The sequence below is a fragment of the Moschus berezovskii genome, chromosome 20, assembly GCF_049115385.1.
Source record: "Moschus berezovskii isolate FMDL1 chromosome 20, NW_MosBer_1.0, whole genome shotgun sequence".
Lineage (NCBI taxonomy): Eukaryota > Metazoa > Chordata > Mammalia > Artiodactyla > Moschidae > Moschus > Moschus berezovskii.
In genome coordinates, this window is record NC_142479.1 from 26,139,859 (window position 1) to 26,160,620 (window position 20,762).

General features: G+C 42.4%; 1 protein-coding gene and 1 long non-coding RNA gene across 3 annotated transcripts in view; both read right to left on the bottom strand.

The window, feature by feature from the left end:
* Positions 1–10,194, bottom strand: part of HEATR6 (HEAT repeat containing 6) — a 32,792-nt gene extending 22,598 nt beyond the window's left edge. The window contains exons 1-7 of one of the 2 annotated variants that reach the window (XM_088828670.1): positions 9,952–10,194; positions 7,772–7,879; positions 5,023–5,163; positions 4,644–4,759; positions 3,694–3,808; positions 2,134–2,235; positions 959–1,096 (exon numbers count right to left, since the gene is read on the bottom strand). In XM_088828670.1, coding sequence (XP_088684796.1) covers positions 959–1,096; positions 2,134–2,235; positions 3,694–3,808; positions 4,644–4,759; positions 5,023–5,163; positions 7,772–7,879; positions 9,952–10,170 — 939 coding nt within the window. In that variant the 5' untranslated portion in view covers positions 10,171–10,194. The remainder of the gene's footprint in view (positions 1–958; positions 1,097–2,133; positions 2,236–3,693; positions 3,809–4,643; positions 4,760–5,022; positions 5,164–7,771; positions 7,880–9,951) is intronic. The other variant, XM_055400795.2, reaches the window with a different exon arrangement.
* A 4,371-nt stretch (positions 10,195–14,565) lies between these two features.
* On the bottom strand, positions 14,566–20,504 carry LOC148774651 (uncharacterized). Its single transcript, XR_016035394.1, has 3 exons — positions 20,347–20,504; positions 15,930–16,025; positions 14,566–14,696 (listed from the first exon to the last, which is right to left on the bottom strand). It is a non-coding gene; the product is annotated as an uncharacterized LOC148774651 (long non-coding RNA).
* Positions 20,505–20,762: the final 258 nt, after the last annotated feature.

Genomic DNA, 20,762 nt, shown 5'->3' on the forward strand with positions numbered 1-20,762 from the left:
CTTTTTACTTGCTACCACAGGGATTTTTCTGAAATGCAGATCTGATCATATCACTCCCCTACATAAGATTCTTCATTTCCACCACCTCTAAGGTAAAAACCCGACCTCCTCAGCACACATCTGAAAGACCCTTATGATTTGGCCTCTGCTACACACCTGCCCCACCTTCCCCTCTGCACACCTGACTCTCTAGGCCGCTGGTTAATGAACAGGCTGCATGCATTCACACTCCCCATGGTTGTTACCCATTGCTCTCTCCGGAAAAAACACTCTCCTTCCTTCTCTGTACTCATTCCCGAGGCTCAGCCGAGGCACTGTGCCTTTTAAAGAAGCACTCCTTACTCGTCTATTGGTTGCCCTGAGTGTACCCCGAGAATACCCTGTAGGTATTCTGATGAAAGAAATCATAAGATGGCAATACCGTTGTTCATTTATCCACCTTCACCTTCTCCCTCAAATTCCTAAATCCAGAGTCAACGAGCCTATGCTTAGCACAATGTAACAGGTGTTCAGTAAATGGTGAGTAAGTCAGTGAGTGAAATAATTTCTGATTATAAGCATTTCTCAGGTAATATACTTTTAGGTGTAACACCTAGGCCATGTATCTGTACAGTTCTCCAACAGAAACATGAGGGAGATGGCAGCTGTCTGGAAAGACCGGGAAATATGACAGTGGCAACAGAGGCCTATAATGTTTTCCAGCCAGTCTTTTGGAGAAAATGTCTGCTGAGCTGTGGTCCGGAGCATTTGAGGGGTGAGCATGACTGGCTATGGGCATAAAATGAATGCCCATTTTTAAAGCTGTTATACTGCCTAAACCACTTAGAAGTATTAAGATACTCTAACTGGTATTTTTAGCCATCTGATGAATTTAAACTTACTATGCTAAAAATCCTAAGCTAAAATAAAATTCAAGGTGAGCCTTGGCATAGCTTAATCTAAACAGACGTAAGCGTACCACAGCCGGGCGAGAAGTGCTGGACTCTGACTGCTGTGGCTGGATGGGTGGTCGTCCATCGTACTGAGGAAGCGGAGTCGGGTACAACACTGTGGGCATCTCTATGTTTAGTCCAGGGAGTCCATGGAACATGGATTTCTAATAAAGATTAAGGAGATACACACACAAAATGAATCATAAAACAATTCACCATATTCTGAATCACACAATGAACAACAGACTGATGTTTAAAAGCTTTACAAAGAAAACTAAAATGGGATAGAAAATAGATACCCTGAAGGTTTAGAGCTTAAAGAGGAGTTTAATCTCATCTAGTCCAGAGAGATCTGGTTTGGCTAGGTTTAACTTTAAATTTTATTTACTTATTACTTTCGCTTATTTAAAAAAATTATCCAATAAGTTTTACCTAATTATTTTATCTGTAATTTTTTAAAACTCATCTCTCATATCCATATCCAAATCTAGCTTTCTATGTATTTGGAAGCAGCAGAGATGGCACAGGAAAAAAATCAAAATTTCAGTCATGATAAAGCTAAGTTATCACACGTGGCTTTGACCTAGGACCACCACAAAGTTCTTATGTTTCTTTCCCAGTTGAAACGAAGACAGCTGGATCCTCAGAAAGATTGACCTGACTTTCCCACTGACTGGCAGGCTCAGAAGCCAAAGGATGACAGGCTAATGATACACGTCTTTTTTTTTGGCAGCACCTCACGGCATGTGGGATCCTAGTTTCCCAGCCAGGAATGGAATTCGGGCTCCCTGCATTGGAAATGTGGAGTCTTAACTGCTCTACTGCCAGGCAAGTCCCCCTAATGATACATATCTTGACTGGCCTGCCTACTACATGGGAGCTAAAGGCAAAGAGAATATCTGGTTCTTCTTCCAAGTCCAAACAGATTCAAGATAACCTAAAATAATCTCAGGTCATACCTCATTAACTAGGCCTGACAAAATTTTAGAATTTTGATAAATCTACTAAAGCAAGACTTATTCTTTTCAGTTCTTAATTTTAAATATGTTTGAAAATGAACATTTTATTCTTCTCTCTTAAAATCTGACATTCTAAAGCTGGCCTTGGAGTAAAGAGGTACGGCGGTCCTTATGACTGAGGTGTAAACAGGAAAGGCGCGAACCACAGTGGGGCCCTGGGGTTTAAAGAGGCAGCGCCCTACCTTCAGGACAGCCAGAAGGGCTCCCAGCTCCTCAGTCTGTGCAAGTTTCATCTTCCCACCATTCAGCAGAGACTGTATACCTTTTAAGGCATTTTGCAACAACTCGGGGGAGAAAGGAGAAAAAGTTAGAGTAAAGGAAATCTGTTTGTCCAGGGATCAACTTTCTAGCACTTTGTCGGATGGAAAAGAAAAGGCCTTTAGACAATTAAAAAAAAAAAACTTTAGATGTGGGAGGGGGAGAGAAAAGCAAAGAAGAGGATCCAGAGAAGAGAACTGATGATCGACTACCAATTATTTTCTAGAAGAATAGAGTGCTTTTATTGAGTACGAGTGGTCTTTTCGTACATGTTCCTAAGCTAGCATATACTAATGGTGAGAAAGGAAAAAAAAAAAGATGTTTAGTGGGAAGAATATGATAGGAATAAAAATGTGGTGGTGGAGATCAGAAACAGGAAATCTCTTTTATCATGTGGTAACCACAGGAGCTCTTTTATTTTATTATTATTTTTTTTTACAGCAGCTTTTAAAAGGAATGCATGTGGGAACAGGATTCTGGAGGGCAATTCTGATCAGGATTAACTTTTTGGCCAGTAATCTCATTTATAGGATTCTGTACTTAAGAAAAACACTCTACAGGGAGAGGATATGAACTGTTTAGAGTAGTAGAAACGCTGGAAAAAACTTTCATTTCCATCAGTTATGACAATGATTATTTAAGAAGCTAACCTTCTGCTACATATGAAACTTAACAATAACAGCAAGCACTTTCCCAAGTATTTTAAATGCTTTTAGATCACATACACCTCATAAGACCTCTACAAGGTAGTTATAACCTTTGTCCCATTCCAGAGATGAAGAACACATAGGCTCAAGATCTTGCCAAGGTCTCCCAGCCATAGCAGCTGCAAAGCATTAGGTACATCAACAGCTACTAAAAAGATCTTCAAGATGTATTAACTTTAAAAAGGAGAGCTGCAAAAGAGCACACTAAATATGATCCCATTTAAAATATGCTCATTTTTTAGAAATATGGGAAAAAAAACCTGGGGGCGTGGAGAACAAATTGCTCCCAGTAGTTTTATCTAAGCAGACTTTATATAAGAAATTTTCACCAGCTTTGATCTATAATTTTTGAAAAGTGTTATTGAATTTAAATCACTTCAATAAACTATCATCTTTGCATCAGATTTTTTAGAAAAGAAATAAAATACTACAGATTTTGTTGAAATCCACCCCTTTCCCTTCCATCTAAAAGACAGTCACTAGTCTGAAACCGTACAGCTTTTAAAGTCAGGAGTGGAAAAGTAGCTTTAAGAACTTAGAATTGCAAAACAAAAAACAATGGCAAAACAGAACAAACAAAAACAATTTCTTGTGATTTAAATTTGAAAGATGAAAGATGATTTCAGCCTTTTTAGGTTATAAACATTCCCCTTATGCATGTATCTCTAGACAAAACTAATACAGCAACCAAAGTAAACTCTTAACAGCAGCTTTCGTTCCAATGCTGCTTCTAGACATATCGGTAACCACCATAAGATTAGAGGTAGTCTCACCTACCATGCAGAACGTGATGTCATCCATGTCAGATGATTTTGGAGACTGTAAAGTGGTCAAGAAAACCTGGAAGCAGATATTTCGGTAGGGCTCCTCCAAGTACGGCTGTCCAGGCACACTAAAACACATACAGAGAAAGCAACTCAAAATGCAGTTACCTTTGAAATAGGGCTTGCAAAAGAGTAACAGTAACAGTACCACTGACTAATGGAATTGGGATATATCCTGAATCAAACTGTATTACAGAAGATTATGCACTTTGGTTAACTACTGCTGTGGACAGGGACAAAGCTGGAATGAGCAGGAAGAAGAATGGTTTCCACAGGGAAAAGTTACAGAAGTTTGTAGTGAAACAAGAACGAAGAAATCTTTTTTATTCTGATTTTCGGTTCTTAGAGGGAAATAATACAGATGTTCAGCTAGAATCACACCACTGGACCTGCCTCCTGAGCCACTGAACAATACGGCAATGTGGAGACAAGATATTACACACCAGTTCATGCTTGGGTTGCTCACTTTCTATTGCACGAATCCAGAACTGGGCAGCTGGTACTGGTTCTATTTTCTTTGAATAAATTGGCCATGACAGATGTATCTCACCAAAGCTTAAATTCATATGAATATATCTCTCTAAAAGACTTAATACAGTTACAATTTATACCAACAGAAAAATAAAACCTCGACACACTGCACATATTATCACTTTCACCATATTTTAGAAATAAGGCCCTAGCCTATTTTTTTCTTTACTTCTTTATGAGTTTTCTTTACAAGCAATGTTAAAATTAAAAATAAACAACATAAGATGCTCTTATTAGCAAAGAGCATGAGAAATGCAACATAGATTATTTTTCAAAGTTGACTCTGGCTTCAGACAGATTGCACCACCTACAAAGGGCCCATGAGAGGTCCTATCTTATCATAGCTTGGGAAATCTGATTGAATCCACATACCTGAGACATAAGTTTGCCATACAATGCACTGCAGCTCTCCTAACTTCAGGGTCCGACTGAGCCAAGTCGCTCAACTTCATCAAGAGTCCACTCTTGCCAAGCAAGTCTGGAAGGTACTGAAACAAAACCACAGCCAATGTTGGCCTAAGAAAAGCTGCTAGGAAAATATTATTTTTTGAACAGATTTCATTTTTTTTCAACTAAAGGGAATTTAAGTACCAAAAGACTAGTTGCTAGGTAAATCCTTCAGATAGGAATACAAAAATATGCCAAAAAACATCAGTAAGGATCAGTACTCTCAGCCAAGCCTGCTGCTGAAGCTCTCTCGTCTTGATTTGGCTGAACAGACCTTTCAAAGGAAAGACAGAACACAGTTTACCTTTTGACACTTTGAGCCATTGCAGTAAACCAGGGCTGCAAGAGCTTGGAGAATCTGCATGTGTGTCCAGGAACTGCACTGCTGAATAGCAGAAATAGTATATGCCAACAGAAAATCCAGGTTCTGCTCGTCAACAATCACCTATCAAGAGGAAAAAATATATATGATCTAACTTTTAAAAAAATATTCCTTTTCAGACTTGAATGCTTACCTGAATCAAGCTGTGTGAGAGAGAGCATGCATGTGTCCATATTTTTTGTCAGGAAGATCTGCTTTAGAGACCTTGAAAGTCTGATCCAGAGAACCTCCTCCTTGCCCCAGTGCCTGCTCCCTTCTTCCCCTTTACTCCTTCCACTCCAAATAGAACCTGGCAAAGTCCTTGTAACTTTTCCTTGAACTAACCAGACAGTGGCAGTTGTACATACACAGATGTTAAGTCTCGATCCACTGAAAAGACATTTTTTTTAATTTTTACAATGTTGTATTGGTTTCAACTATGTTTCTTTATACCTGGTAAATGCTTGGCAAACACACTGTGACTCAATATGCCTGCTTAATAGCTATTATGTCTCTGCTATAACATTTTCTGGGGAATATAACAGGAAGAAATGGCATATTCCTGTCCTTAAGGAGTTTGATTTTATTGGATAAAGTACACTAATCCAAGTATCAATTCATGGACAACTGAAATAAACTGTCTTCAAATGCCAGAAACTTGTTCAGGATTGTGGGTGCCATGCGTGATCAGGAACTTTTCTAACTGTCAGTGTTAGAAAGATGATATAGCTAAGAATGCACGTTTCCCAGGTGGTGGTGCTGCTGCTGCTGCTAAGTCGCTTCAATCGTGTCCGACCCTGTGCGACCCCACAGACAGCAGCCCACCAGGCTCCCGTCCCTGGGATTCTCCAGGTAAGAACAGGTGGTGCTAGTGGTAAAGAAACCAACTGCCAATGCAGGAGATAAAAGAGATGCAGGTTCGATCCCTGGATTGGAAGGATCCCCTGGAGAAGGAAATGGCAAGTCAGTCCAGAATTCTTGTCTGGAGAATCCCACGGACAGAGGAGCCTGGCAGGCTATAATCCATAGGGTCACAGTCCATAGAGTCGGACACGACTGAAGTGACTTATTAGCACACATAGCTAAGGATAGTCAATATTCAGACGCCACCACATTAGTCTGAAAAATTCTAAACTCTAAAACCATCTTATTTCATTTAGGAAGTCACATGTAGCAGACACAGTTGGCCACCTGTAGCATTCATCTCCTCCTTCCTTGCTGGCAGAGGACTGATCTTATTTGATGTCCACCTTTCCCAGATGAGACCTGAAGGTAAATCCCAATTCTGCTAAGACAGTGGTTTTCCATCAGTGGCGATTTTGTCCCCCAGGGAACACCTGGCAATGTCTGTAGACACTTTTGACTGTCACAGCTGGAGGGATGCCACTGGCATCTGGTGAGTAGAGGCCAGGATGCCGCTAAACATCTTCCAATGCACAGGACAATCCCTCATAACACAGATTTATCCAATCCAAAATATCAACAGTGCTGAAGATGAGAAACCCTGACAGAAGGGTTGAGCTGCATACTGTTAATCATTTAGGGAGCAGAAGTCCTCCAGGTGATTCTAATGAGCAGTAAAGGCTGAAATCCCTGGTTTAAGCCAATCATGGTAATTCAGACAGCTACAGAGGGGTCCTAATACCACCTAGGTCTCTCCAGCCTGATATCAGGGAAAATCTGCTGGAGAGTCTGGGGGGTAAGCGTCCTCATTCTTAAAATAAATAGTTCTTTTGCTTCTGCTGGGTGTTGTTTACTTATTTTCCATGGGATTCCTGGATTTTAGGCATCTTATGAGTGTGAGAGGTATTAGCTCAGGACAACCCATCCACTTAGCATGGCAGAATGGAAAGATGCCAGAAAGCTTCTTAATTATTCAGTGCCCTTAAAGCTGCATTCCTTGGGGCGTGTGATGCAAGAAGATTAAAAAAAAATTATTTAGCTATTCTGGGTTGTCGCTTCTGTTTCTTGCAAACAGAAGCACTTCAGATTACATAATGTTAGTTGATAAGTTTTGTGCTAACTACACTCAAATACTCATGTAGTAGTTTACAATAACAGCCTCAATTTTTTAACTGTTCCTAAAAAAGATACCAGGGATCTTTTTATCTAGGGCCCCACCGCCGCTAAGCAACTTCTTAGGTTAGATGACAAAAATAGTAGCTTTGGGAGAGGGAAAAAAATATTGATAGGAAAGAGGTTGGGGATATTTCAATTTATTCTTAGCTATACCTTTAGTCAAATATTAATACATCTTTCCTGAAAAATTCTAAGGTCTGGGGGCTTGAATATTGGTTTCCTTGAAACAGACAGACAGGAATCCCTCTGATGGACAAATGGCAGAATACTTTCTTTTTTTGGTCAGTTATATTTGTTTTAACGGAGAATGAGATGGCTGGATGGCATCACCGACTCTGTGAACATGAGTCTGAGTGTACTCCGGGAGTTGGTGATGGACAGGGAGGCCTGGCGTGCTGTGATTCATGGGGTCGCGGAGAGTCGGACATGACTGAGTGACTGAACTGAACTGATATTTGTTTTGATATAATTCTTAGTAAGGCAATTGTTTCTCATATTTGCACAGCTTTTGAAAAGACCAGCCTATCATTCTTACCACAGATGTAGTATCCCAAAGGCAGTTACTTATTCTCAAAATTCATGATCTGAATTCTACAGTTATCTACATGATTACCTGTAATGTGTTAAGTAAATGGTGGATAAGCTGAGACAGTTTGCTGACAAGATGATTCTGATTAAGAGGCACGAGTCGACACGCTTGGACAAGAAGAGTACTGACATCCTACAAAAAAACAAAAAAAAGACAATGAAAAGGTGCTACACCTATTAGTCAAGGGAAGACCCACCCCTAACAGCCAAATGAGAAACTAAAAGTGAACATTCACACTCAAAATGAGTTAAGATGAAATTTGAGGCAGAGAGTAGGATGACAGCATAAAAACAGCATGTGTTAAAAAAGAAGGAAAAGAATCAATGATTTTTATAGGGTCAAGGACGCCACAGAGTCTCTACATATGTAGAGACAGCACAAATAAAAAACCTAAGAAAGGATTCCAGATTATAATAGCACACACCAAAATTAAAAACACCAAAGGTAAGCAAACCAAATTTGCAATGCCACTGGGAAAATTAGAAATGACACGTGCATGAATTTAATGCAGTTAGAAAATCTTTTTTTTTTTTTTTAAAGGAAACTATCTCGAAATCACACCATTCATTCATCTCTTGCTGTTTATTGAACTAAAAGGCTCTGAGCACCTGCTTTGTGCCAGGTAGTGTGCCAAGTCTTTGGGCTCCAAACGTGAACATATTCCTGAACCTCAAAGAGCTCACAATCTAGCGAGGGAGACAGAAATACTGCTCACAAATAATTAAAGTGAATTAGGTGCTGAAAGAATTAACTGTAAATTCTATGGGGAAACAGTAATTAGGGAAGTCCTGTAGAGACAATTTTTAAACAGAACCTAGAATGATCTGAAGGATGAGTACAACTGCCGGACCAGGTTGTAAAGAAAATGCAAGCAAAGGGAACGGAGTGGGCAGGTCTGGAACAGCTGTAGGTGCAGTACCTGCCTGAGGAACGGCACTTTGCAAATGACTGCACACAAGGCACAAAAGCAAGAGTGACAGAAGACTGGAAAGGCACAAACTATACAAATAAAGCAAAAGTCTCCGACTCCTCCCTTAATTCCACTCTGCTCCCTGGTGACACAAACTATTACTGCATTGTAAACTGTCCCATACATTGTTTTGAACTCTTTGCATCTATAAATGTTTATTTATTTTCAAGCCCTCCCCACCCTATACTGGTCTCATACTGTAACTCTGCTTTGGTCAGTTACCAATATGCACTGAAGATCTTCCCAGGTCAGAGTTTCACTTTTCTAATGAGATTTCTTTCCCACAAAAGACCAGACCACTCTCGCAGGAGAGCAAATAATGGTTTGCAGAAGGGCTGCAGACAATAAGTTAGAGGAGACTGGTGAACAGTCCAGGAGAGTCATCTTGCCTAAGGCACTGGCAATGCAAATAAGAGAGCAGGAGATGGAACTGAGAAACATTTCCTAGATAAATTCTGAAGAATCCAGATTGGAAGGATGTGGAAGGAAGGAAAGGTGAAGAACCAGTGTCTGCACCTGTGTCCTATGTGACTGGGTGCACTCTATATGTTTGTATGCGTTTGGGCACGCGACAGATTGGGGATGGAGTGGGTGTATGGAGATAATGAACTAATTTTTGAGAACTGTCAAGTCTGAGATGCCTGTGAGCACCGGAAGACTGCTCATGACTGGGTTTACAGAATTTAGTAAGTAGTATCCAAGGCCTGATGCGTGTGAATAATATATACGAAAAGTACTTCTAAACAGGCAGAGAGGGTGGAACTAGCATGGCAGAACAGAAAATGGCCAAAACTCTTGAGACTTAGTTCTCATTCTAGTTCTGCCTTTTGCCAGCAATATTAGAGTGGACCCTTGTAAGCGTCCGTATATTTATCAATAAAATACACCTAATAACATCCAAGGTTCCAAAATCCCTGGAACTGTGCACGGTGAAGTGAAGAATGTGGTAGTAGGGAATTTTATACACACAGAGTTCCGAATGCGAGGAGCGGAGGGACGGGAAGGCGGCACCAGAGATGACCCCTGCGATGTTATCAGGGCACAAGTCAGCAGGCTGGAATTTTGAAGAAGCGACTTTACCAGGCACCGCAGTGTCTTCCAGAAAGAGGAGGCTAGAGACTGTACCACGGTCGGCGGGGGCAAACAAGCCTGGGACTAAGCACCGTGAAGCAAGGGTGGGAAAAGGCCACAGGCAGAGCTCCCTGAAGGGCGGGGCCCAGGCCAGCGGGCCTACCTCCGGGGCCACGCCGCTGCCCTGGCTGTAGGTCTCGGAGATGAGCTGGTCGAAGAGCAGGTGGATCTCCGTGCGGCCAGAACTGCTGTCATCCGGGCGAAGGGCGCAAAGCCTGGCCGACAGACAGCGAAACCCACACCCCTGCTCGAAGGGTGGCTCCCCCGGCGTCTCTGGCGGCGGCCCGCCTGGCAGGGAACCCGCGACTTGCGCCGCCGCCATCTTTCCTACGTAGGACAGCAGACAAACACTTCCGGGGCAGCCCCCGCCTCCGCGCGCCAGTTCCGGAAATCGCTGTTTCGGGTCGGAACCTGAGGTCGGAGGGGTTCTGAGACTACAGGATTCTGCCATGGAAACGAATCGTGAAAGCGTATCAGAAATTTTCAGGGAGACTGTTTCAGCGCCCGCCTCTCCTTGAACCCTGACTAAAAAGCGAGGACTGTATTTTTGTCCCTACCCCCCGGAGGGATTGTTATTGGGTGGGGCTGACATTCCCGTTTCGGGTTCGGCCTAAGATTGCAGAGGGGCCGCTGTGGATAGGAGTGGCGGAAACTGCTAGTTCGACATTCTTCTCTTCTTACATCCTATTGGAGCCCCTATTTTTTTTTTTTTCTCCAGACATAAAACCACCCTGAGTTAAGACTGTGTTCCCCAGTCTTCTTTGCAGCTGACCTTGAATCCTGTAGATCTTAAAGCAGCCTCACCACACAAAAGTAATTTGGGAGTTCAAACAACCATGTGAAATGTAACTTGCCTAAGGGTGACCTGGTTGAGATTGGACGCCCCAAGATTTCCTGAAACGTTGAAAGGAAGAAAAAGAAAATAGCCATTTGAAAAGAGGCGATCAAAATAAATAAACATTTAAAAGCGGTGAGCAGTTTTCAGTCACTGGACAGGTGAAGGCTTGAAATTTGTATTTGGGCAGACTGGGAAACGAACTCTAGGGATTTGAGTTATGCAACTATAAAACAAATTCTCACCTGTGACTCTTAGAGAAACCCCTCAAGTCGGCTAAATATATGTGTTTTAATAAAACACGTATGTAGTTGTGGGACTTCTCTGGTGGCCCAGTGGCTAAGACTCCATACTCCTAATGCTTGGAGCCTGGGTTCCATTCCTGGTCAGGGAACTAGATTCCAACGTGTTGAAACTAAAGTTTCCACATGCCACAACTGAAGAAAATCCTACATCTCCCTAAGAAGACTGAAGATCCCAAGTGCTGTAACTAAGACCTGTCACAGCCAAAGGAATAAATATATATATATATATATATATATATATATTTAAAAGCTAGTTCTCTGAAGCCTTTGGTTTTATTGTTTATTCTTGGGTAGTTTGTATACTTATGTATGTGTGTGATAATATGTTTCATACATACATATTATGTATGATATTCAGACATCTGCTCAGAGATAAGGTGCTGAGAACTAGTCACTGATGTTTTAGTTTGAATTCTAAAGCAGAGCCTCAAGTGAGGTCGATGTGTGAGTGATTTACTCAAGAATGAAGAGGAAAGGAAAATCTATACATAACATGTGCTATCAAGTTGTTGATTGCAAGGGGTGAATGATTGCTGAATCTTTGGGATGTTATGAGAAGGCTTATGGACTGGTCTCAGAAACCCTGTCCTGAGCAATGGAAGTGGGGAGCTTATATCTGCCAGCCTTTGACCTCTATTGTCAAGTGTTTCCCCACTAAGCATTAATTCTGCAGAGCTTCTGGGTTGAGCATGCATCTGTGTGTGGCAGTTCCTGCAGAAGTCTGCTGTTGCATATACAAAGAAGTTGAGGCAAAAGTGAGAGGTGTGAGCCAGTAGGGTCAGAAGCCTGACAATTTAGCTTGTGCTGAGCTAGTAGATGCAGCAGATAAGCTGGTTGCGATCCCTGGGTTGGGAAGATCCCCTGGAGAAGGCCATGGCAGCCTACTCCGATGTTCTTTCCTGGAGAATCCCCATGGACAGAGGAGTCTGGCAGGCTACAGTCCCAGTCCATGTGGTCGCAAAGAGTCAGGCACAACTGAGCGACTAAGCACAGCATATAGCAATAATTAGAATAAGATTGTAAGGCCAAGAATATTTGAAGCAGTGCATAAGAGATGTCCAACACACTGGGCAGAAGGAGGTGAGGCCTGGTCGTCACCATAGAGAAGGTGGAGTGAAAGAAACCATGGAAAGAACCAAGGTTTGATGTGGCTCATGTTAGGTTGACACGTGGGTGACCCACAATTCGTGTTATTCAAGACTGAACAACTCAGATGTTGTAAACCATACCAGTCTGTTGATTTCTGATGGAACATATCCTTTTGGATGGCAGTGTGGTTTCTCAAAGGAAATGAACATTCCTACTCCATGGTGATTACCAACTGAAGGAAACATATCAAACTCTCAGGGAGGGCTTTGAAACTTTTTGGAATTGGCTTGTATTTAGACAGTAACCTCCAAACTATGGAACTCAGAGCTTGACGAAAGCTCTCCTAAGAAAATCTCACACATCCTCACCTGTCCTCACCCTCAATATTTTTATAATCTTACAGTGACTGTGAGCCTTTAAAGGGTGCTAAGTTCACAGACATTTCCTTTTATAAACTCTGCATAAAGTGATCTGGAGCCTTATTCTGGAATTTAACTTTTTTTTTTAATTTAAAGGTTTTTTTCTTTTTTTGATGCAGATCTTTTTTTTTTTTTTAAGCATTTAAAAAATATATTTCTTTCCAGTTTTGGCTGCACTGAGTCTTCACTGCTGCATGCAGGCTCTCTCTAGTTGCGGTGAGCAGGGGCTATGCTTTGTCGTGGTGCACAGGCTTCTCATTGCAGTGGCTTCTCTTGTTGCAGAGCACAGGCTTTAGAGTGCAGGCCCGGTAATTGTGGCACATGGGCTTACTTGCTCCAAGGCATGTGGAATCTTCCCAGACTGGGAATTGAACTCATGTTCCCTGTATTGGCAGGCAGATTCTTTACAACTGGACCACCAGGGAAATCCTGATGTGGACTATTTTTTAAAGTCTTTATTGAATTTGTTACAATATTGCTTCTGTTTTATATATTTGACTCAGAGGCATGTAGGATTGTAGCTCCCTGACCAGGGATGGAATCTGCATCCTGCATTGGAAGGTGAAGTTTTAATCACTGAACTACCAAGGAAGTCTGTCACTTGTTTCACATTTTGGAACCCTGTTAACACTTTATTTTTTTCACCTCATTAGGGTCTGGATCATTTTAATGGCAGTAGGCTTTATTTTATTCCCTTCCCCCATGTCTAATTCACATCCTTACTACCTTCAGAACATTGACCATAATGTGGTTATCTTCTTTATTTACTTATTACCTGTTTCTTCTTCTAGAATGTAAGCTTTATTCATAAATACCATCTGCCTCGTTCGCTACTGTATCCTCATTGCTTGTGTACCACCTGGGATGTAACAGGCAATCTGCAATACCTGTTGACAGAATGAATGGATTCACTATTATTTATTCAGAGCCCCTATTTGCCATTTGTTGGTTAATGTGAAAATCAAATGTTCTGTATACTGTAAAGTTCTATAAACCTTAGGATTCAAATGAGGTGGATATTATTATTTCTCCCTTTTACAGCTGAAGAAAGTTTAAGTGGTTTGAAAGAAAATTTAAATGGTTTGTCAGGGGCTACGAAGGCAGTAAATTAGTCAACATCAGACTACGAACAACCTGGGCCAGTTGAATCTCTTTTTTTTCATATTTACTTTAATTTATTTATTGACTTGGCTGTGCTGGGTCAGTTGTAACACATGGGCTCTTTTGTCTTTGTTGTGGTTTGAGGGATCTCATTCCCTGATCAGGACTGAACCCAGGCCCCCTGCATTGGGAGCACAGAGTCTTAGTCATTGGATAGCCGGGAATGTCCCAGGACCAGTTGAATCTTAAGTCTGTGACTGAAAAACATAGATAAAAATTTTTAAGTCAATTTTAACCTCCCACATTTTGTAATGGGGAAAACAGGAGGTGGGGCGGCTGGTTTTAATATTGAGATAAACTCGGAGAGGCCAGGAAGGAGAATTAGCCTTGGGTTCTGTTCTAGAGTCTTAGAAAATTAGGACTAAGAGTCATCAGCCCATCAATTTGATAATAATAATGATCATTTAGTTAACATTTATTGGATGTTTCCCATGTGTTAGGCACTATTCAATGCACTTTACGTGAACTCACTGCTTTTATCCTTGCATCTCTATGAAGTATATACTGTTATATAGTGGAGGAAACTGAAGTACAGAAAGGTTAGGACATTTGCTGAAGGCCACACAGTTGTATGGTGGGCCTAGGTTTGAAATTCCAAGTTGGATCTCCTAACCACTATGCCGTAATGTATAGGACTTAAAGTTTGATGTGGCAATATACTTAAAGCCCTGACACTTGTCTGTTAGATGACTTTGAGCAAATTAATTTCTCCAGACTTCAGTGTCCTTAGATGTAAAGTGGTAGTGATAATAAGCGTAGTCACAAGGTTGTTGCAGGATAGATTAGATACTTGTGGGGTGTATAACACAGTCCTTGTTGAATAGCAAGTGCTCAACAGATGTCATCTATTCCCCATTGCCTCGTCTTCTTCCTTATCATCCCTCACCAAACAAATCAAGTACTGTGGGTACTTTTAATGATGATGATTTATTAAAAGAAACAAGTATTTTCTCTTCCCAACCGCATCCTTTGTCCACTCCATCCATAGGTCCCTGTCTTCATCTGCCTTCCTGGGCAAGGACCTTCGAAAATAGGAACTCTAGGAAGGAATGAACAATTACTAGAGAAAGGGAGCCCTTAGGGTAAGTCTTCATCCTGTGAAATGTACAAAACAATTATGCATGAGACCTGCCGTTTGGGAACCTGGATCCACAGAATACAATTGAGAGACATGATTTTCCAGTTCTGGGACTCAATAAGAACCTGCCAGAACCAACAAGGCCATAAATGCCCTAGGGATTCTGGGTGGATAAGACAAACAACACATTCTGAACACAAGTAGGTTATTTAAAAGTATGTTTTGATTCTGTTGTGTTTAACACAATTTGTAATCAAAACTGAATCCTGGTAGCTTTTTTTATTTTGCACTGTTTTCAATCGATAGCTACTGACAGTAAAGGATTTATCATGTGAAGCCTCTGAAATATTTTTATAGGAAAGGGACTCTTATCATTTACTATGGCAATGTCATCCAAGGCTTAAAATAAGCATACTCCTTGGTCATCAATTGTACACCTTAGAATTTATTCCAGATAATAACAGTGTGTACACCAATCAGTATTCACTACAGCCATATTAATGATATTAAAAATAAGTATGTTAAATGTGTGTTATGGAGCTTGCTAAGTATGCGAGCATACATGGTGGACACACACATGGAACACACATGAAGGGCATTAAAGATGATGGGATAGAAGCATCAGTGTTGATATTAGAAGTTGTTTACTAGCTATTTCTTTTTTTATTTAAATAGCTGTAGTGTACCACATGTGGGATCTTAATTCCCCAACCAGGGATCGAACCTGTGTCCTCTGCATTGGAACCATGGAATCTTAACCACTGAACTGCCAGGGAATTCTCTCACTAGCTATTTCTAAGTGAAATAATCAAGAAATCAAAATAGGTACACGATTATCTTGTTTTCACATAGATATTATACATGTGTGTTAATTGTTTAAAATATGCACCAAAGTGTTAAGCAAACATCATTTGGGGGTGGGTGATTTTTATCTTTTTTTTTCCTCTCAGATGAATAGTCTGATATTTCTCTAGGATATACCGGGTAATGAAATTATTTTAAATGAAATTATTTGGAAACCACCATCCTGGGATAGGTGCTTCTTTTTCTTGGGAAGGATGGGTGAAGAGGGAGAGGTCACAAGAGGTAGGCTTCTGTCTCATCTACTTCTGGGAAGTTCCATTAGGGCCAAGTGTACTGCCTGCCTGGCTTCAACATGGAATGAGGAAGCAGGGAAGGACCTGATGTTTTTACCTTAGCCTGAAACACAGATGTGGCCACAGCCATTGCTGACACAGCGCTCTTCTGGACCACAGTCCCAGTCGCCATTGCAGAGGTCAACACAGGTGCCTGCATTAGAACAGACCAGCTGAAAACTGCCGTGCTCTCAACACAGCTGTTAGGGAGGCCAGCCCATGATTAAGCAGCCAGTTCCACCTTCTTCGAGTTCAATACGTAATATAATTTATAAATGATTAATCACAGAATAATACCAACATCTTATATATTTCAGTGAAAAGCAATGCATTCACACAATCTCAACAAAGCAAGGCCTGTTTTAAAGAACAGAATAATTAGTTACTCCTGGCGCATACCCAGAGAAAAAGTGAAAAAGTGAAGTCTCTCAGTCATGTCTGACTCTTTGCGACCTCATGGCCTGTAGCCTACCAGGCTCCTCTGTCCATGGGATTTTCCAGGCAAGGGCACTGGAGTGGGTGGCCATTTCCTTCTCCAACCCAGAGAAAACCGTGAATCAAAAAGATGCATGCACCCCAATGTTCACTGCCACACTGTTTACAATAGCCAGGACATGGAAACAACCTAAATGTCCATCAACAGAGGAATGGATAAAGAAGCTGTGGCACATATATACAAAGGAATATTACTCAGCAATAAAAAAAAATAATGCCATTTGCAGCAGCATGGATGGACTGAGAGATTGTCATACTGAGTGAAGTAAGTCAGACACAGAAAGAGGAATATCATATGAAATCGCTTATATGTGGAATCTAAAAAAACAAGGGTACCAATGAACTCCTTTACAAAACAGAATGGATGTAGAAAACAAACTTAGGGTTATCAGAGGATAAGAGGGGAAGGGATAAATTGGGAGATAGGGATTCGCATATATACACACTGCTGTGTATAAAATAGGTAATAAGAACCTGCTGAATAGCACAGGGAACTCTACTCAATACTCTGTAATGGCCTATATGGGAAAAGAATCTTAAAAAAAAAAGAGTGTATTTATGTACATGCATAACTAATTCACTTTGTTGTACACTTGAAATTAACACAACATTGTAAATCAACTACACTCAAAAATTTTTTTGAAAAGGAGGATAACTGCATCTGTGGAGGGGAAGTGCAGAGAAGCCCACTTCACTGCCCTCACTTCTCTCTGCAAGGACAGGGGCAGAGAAGGGAAGACTTACACTAAGCTGAATGTCATCAAGGGTGCCCTGCAGTCACTCTGTGCAATGAGTCTGACTGGCCCCTTTTTACAGACATGGCAGCTGGGGTGCACTGAGGTGACTTTCCTACTAGTCATTACAGAAGTTGGATCCAACCCAGACTCTCTGGCCCCTAGGCCAAGCTCCCTCTGCCATCCCAGAGGGTGAAACTGACCCTGGCGTGAAGAGTCCATCTCCAGATTTCAAGGAGTCACTCCTGACCCAAGTGGAGGCTCCCCACACTCCCAGAGCCTCAAGGTTAGTCTTTGAGGACCAATGAAATAGGTCCAGGGAGCTGGTTAAGACCCTGCAAGTGTTTCTAACAAAATGTGTGCAGAGCTGTGGATGAATGTGTGCCATGCTTGGGTGGGTGACTCAGCCGTGATCAGGAGATTCTCCACCTGATTCTGTCTCTGAATGTCCCTGGGCCTTTGCTTTCTCAAAGGTAAAATGAAGTCCTTAGATCCAGGAGGGCTGGATGAAGTTCACTCTCCAATGTCAGCTCCGGTCGGTGGAGGTGACTGTTCTGATGCTGTGTGGGGAAGGCTGGATCGCCTTGTCCAGGTTCAAAGAGAGAGTGCTATAATTGATTAGCAATGTCTGATGATGTAAGATGGGAGCCTGGTGGGATGTCTACAATGTACTTGCAGACCTCAGAGAAAATCAATACAGCCCCTCCATGCTTTTATTAGCTGTTGATTTATGGTGAGAGAATGGGAGAATTCTTGTCTCCACTCACAGCAGTTTGGTCACTCATAAATACCTGTCGATTTCTTACTATGTACAAAGCACAGAGGTTAAGTTATACAGGAAGTATGGATATGTGGATTGGATTGGTCTGTTTAGTCGCTAAGTCATGTCTGACTCTTTGCCACCTCATGGACTGTAGCCTGCTAGGCTCCTCTGTCCATGGGGATTTCCCAGGCAGGAATACGAGAGTGGGTTGCCATTTCCTTCTCCAGGGGATCTTTCCAACCCAGGGATCAAATACGAGTCTCCTGTGTTGGCAGGCAGATTCTTTACCACTGCGAAGCCCATGGAGATGTAAGATTAGGTTATTCCTTTCCAGCAGCTTAGAGCCTCACAGTGGAGATAAAGTTTATGTTTAAAGTTCTAAAAGCAAAGCAGTATGTGACACATGTCCTGAGAGAGGTTTATCCAAAGGACTAAAGGGGCTTGCAGAAGAGAGGTTGTCACTTCCAGTGACTCAGGAAAGGTAAGTCTTGAAGTATGGGAATCTTTTAAAGGCAGAATTGAGAGGGAGGGTGGAGAAAAGAATTACTAGCAAAAATTCACAAGGGGAAAATGCAACAGGGCGGGACTAGGGAAAGGTGCATGAAGCACCCAGGACACAGCATTTAAGGAGGCCCTTGAGACCTCACTCTGAGAGTGAGCACCTCCTTCAATTGTGCACCCTAGGTGCCTTATCTCCTCACTCTTCACCCTGAAATACAAGGAATACAGGAAGAGTAGCAAACAGAAGGCTGGATAAGTACTAGGGAATAGTTGGAAGTCAAGGCACACAGGTAGGCAGCGCTTCCTTCCCCACCACTCAGTCATGTCTGACTCTTTGCAACCGCATGAACTGTAGCCCGCCAGGCTCCTCTGTTCACGGGATTCTCCAGGCAAGAATACTGGAGTGGGCTGTCATTTCCTTCTTCAGGGGATCTTCCCAACCCAGGGATCGAACCCAGGTGTCCCGAATCATAGGCAGATTCTTTACTGTCTGAGCTTCTAGAGAAGCCCACGGCAGGCAGGGGATGAAGTTACAGAGGGACCTAGGAATGAGATTTCACTTGGTAGGTCGAGAGAGAGGTGATGGCAGTTTACTTACAAAGATTAACTAGTGTGAGAGCACAGCATGGACCAGGATTCACCAAGCAGGCAACCTTCAGAAGAAAGAGAGGGGCAGGGAGAGCTGTCAGGAAGCCACTGCACTGGGCCGGGCGTGGAGTAATCAGGGCTGAAAAGGCAGTGTGACAGTGAGGCTCAGAAAGGAAGGAACATGTGTAAGAACCAGTTTCAAAGATGACTGGTATTTGGCAACCAACGGTAAGGGAAGAACAAAGAAGAGAGGGGCAAGAGTTTCCAATGACGTTTAGGGAGAAGAAGATACAGTGACGATAATCCAAGAGAGAAAAAAGCTGGAGAATTGATGGAATGGCAAGCAAAAAGATGCTGCAGAGCTTAAAGACTTTTAACCTTTAACTGGTTCCTCAAGACAGTTGTGAGGTTTGTTAAGAAGATCTGGGAGGTGGACTTCCCTTGTGGTCCAGTGGTCAAGACAGTACAATTTCATTGTGAGGAGCCTGGGTTCAATCCCTGGTCAGGGAACTAGATCTAACATGATACAACTAAAGACGCCGCAGGTTGCAACAAAGATGGAAGATCTTATGTGCGGCAGCTAAGACCTGGCACAGCCAAGTAAATAAATAAACACATGTGTGCTAGGTCACGTCAGTCATGTCTGACTCTTTGCGACCCTATGGACTGTAGCCCTCCAGACTCCTCTGTCCATGGGATTCTCCAGGCAAGAATACTGGAGTGGGTTGCCCTGCCCTCCTCCAGGGGATCTTCCCAACCCAGGGATCGAACCTGAGTCTCTTATGTTTCCTGCATTGGCAGGCGGGTTCTTTACCATTAGCGCCACCTGGGAAGCCCAAATAAGTAAATTAAAAAAAAAAAAATTTTTTTTAAGAAAAAAAAAAAAAAGGTGAAAAAGAAGATCTGGGAGAGTGGTAGGGGCAGCAATAGAGACTACAGTCAGCCTTCAGGGGATTAAGGGATGCGTCATGGGGAAGATGAGGCAGAGAATGAAGATTACTCCTTTGAGAATGTTGGCAGTAAAAGGAAAAGATGAATCATGTTTCACATATTTAAGAAAATATTTTCTGTAAGCAATCCAACTTATTTGTAGCAAGAGACAAAGAAACTGGTGGAGAGAGAGAGGCTGAGGAAATTGACAGAGGCCAATGAGAGGGCCAAAGTCTTCCCTTTTGGAGAGTCTAGACGGAGGGATGACTGGAAGAAAGGAGGGGAGAAAGTAAAAGCAGAAGCACAGAGATCCTGCAGTCAAGGTGGGTCCCTGCAGTGACTCCTTGCCTGGAATACCTTCCCCTCTCTCTTTCCTTCCCCTCCTTCTCCTGCACCCGCTGGCCCCCAAAGGCTTACATTCTGGCTCCTTCGTTCCAAAAAGACTGCCTTCTGCATGGACTCACCAAAAATTCTAAACGGTCTCACTGCAGCCTGAAGCTCCTGCACGACTGAGCTGAGGGTGACTAGGGTCACAAGCAGGAGGAAGCCTCCCAACTTCATGCTGCTGTCGGAGTGTCTTCGGATAAAAACGCAGCAAGGCTGAGAAGAGCAGAAATTTATCCTCTTCCACCCTCTGAGCTGGAATGAAAGGCCGGGCGGGGGTGGGACTAGGAGATGCGGGAGTCTAATCCCTGCCCAGAAGCTGACATTTCCTGAGAAAGGTGACACACACACCATGTGTACCTTGGGTAATGCCACATTGTTACCTAAGTCTCTGAGTCAAGGGAACACCCTCCTCTGACCGACATGTAAGTCTCCTAAACCAGGAGAGCAGTGATTGGCTGAGAAAGGGGGTGAACTGGAGTAGGGGAACTTTCAT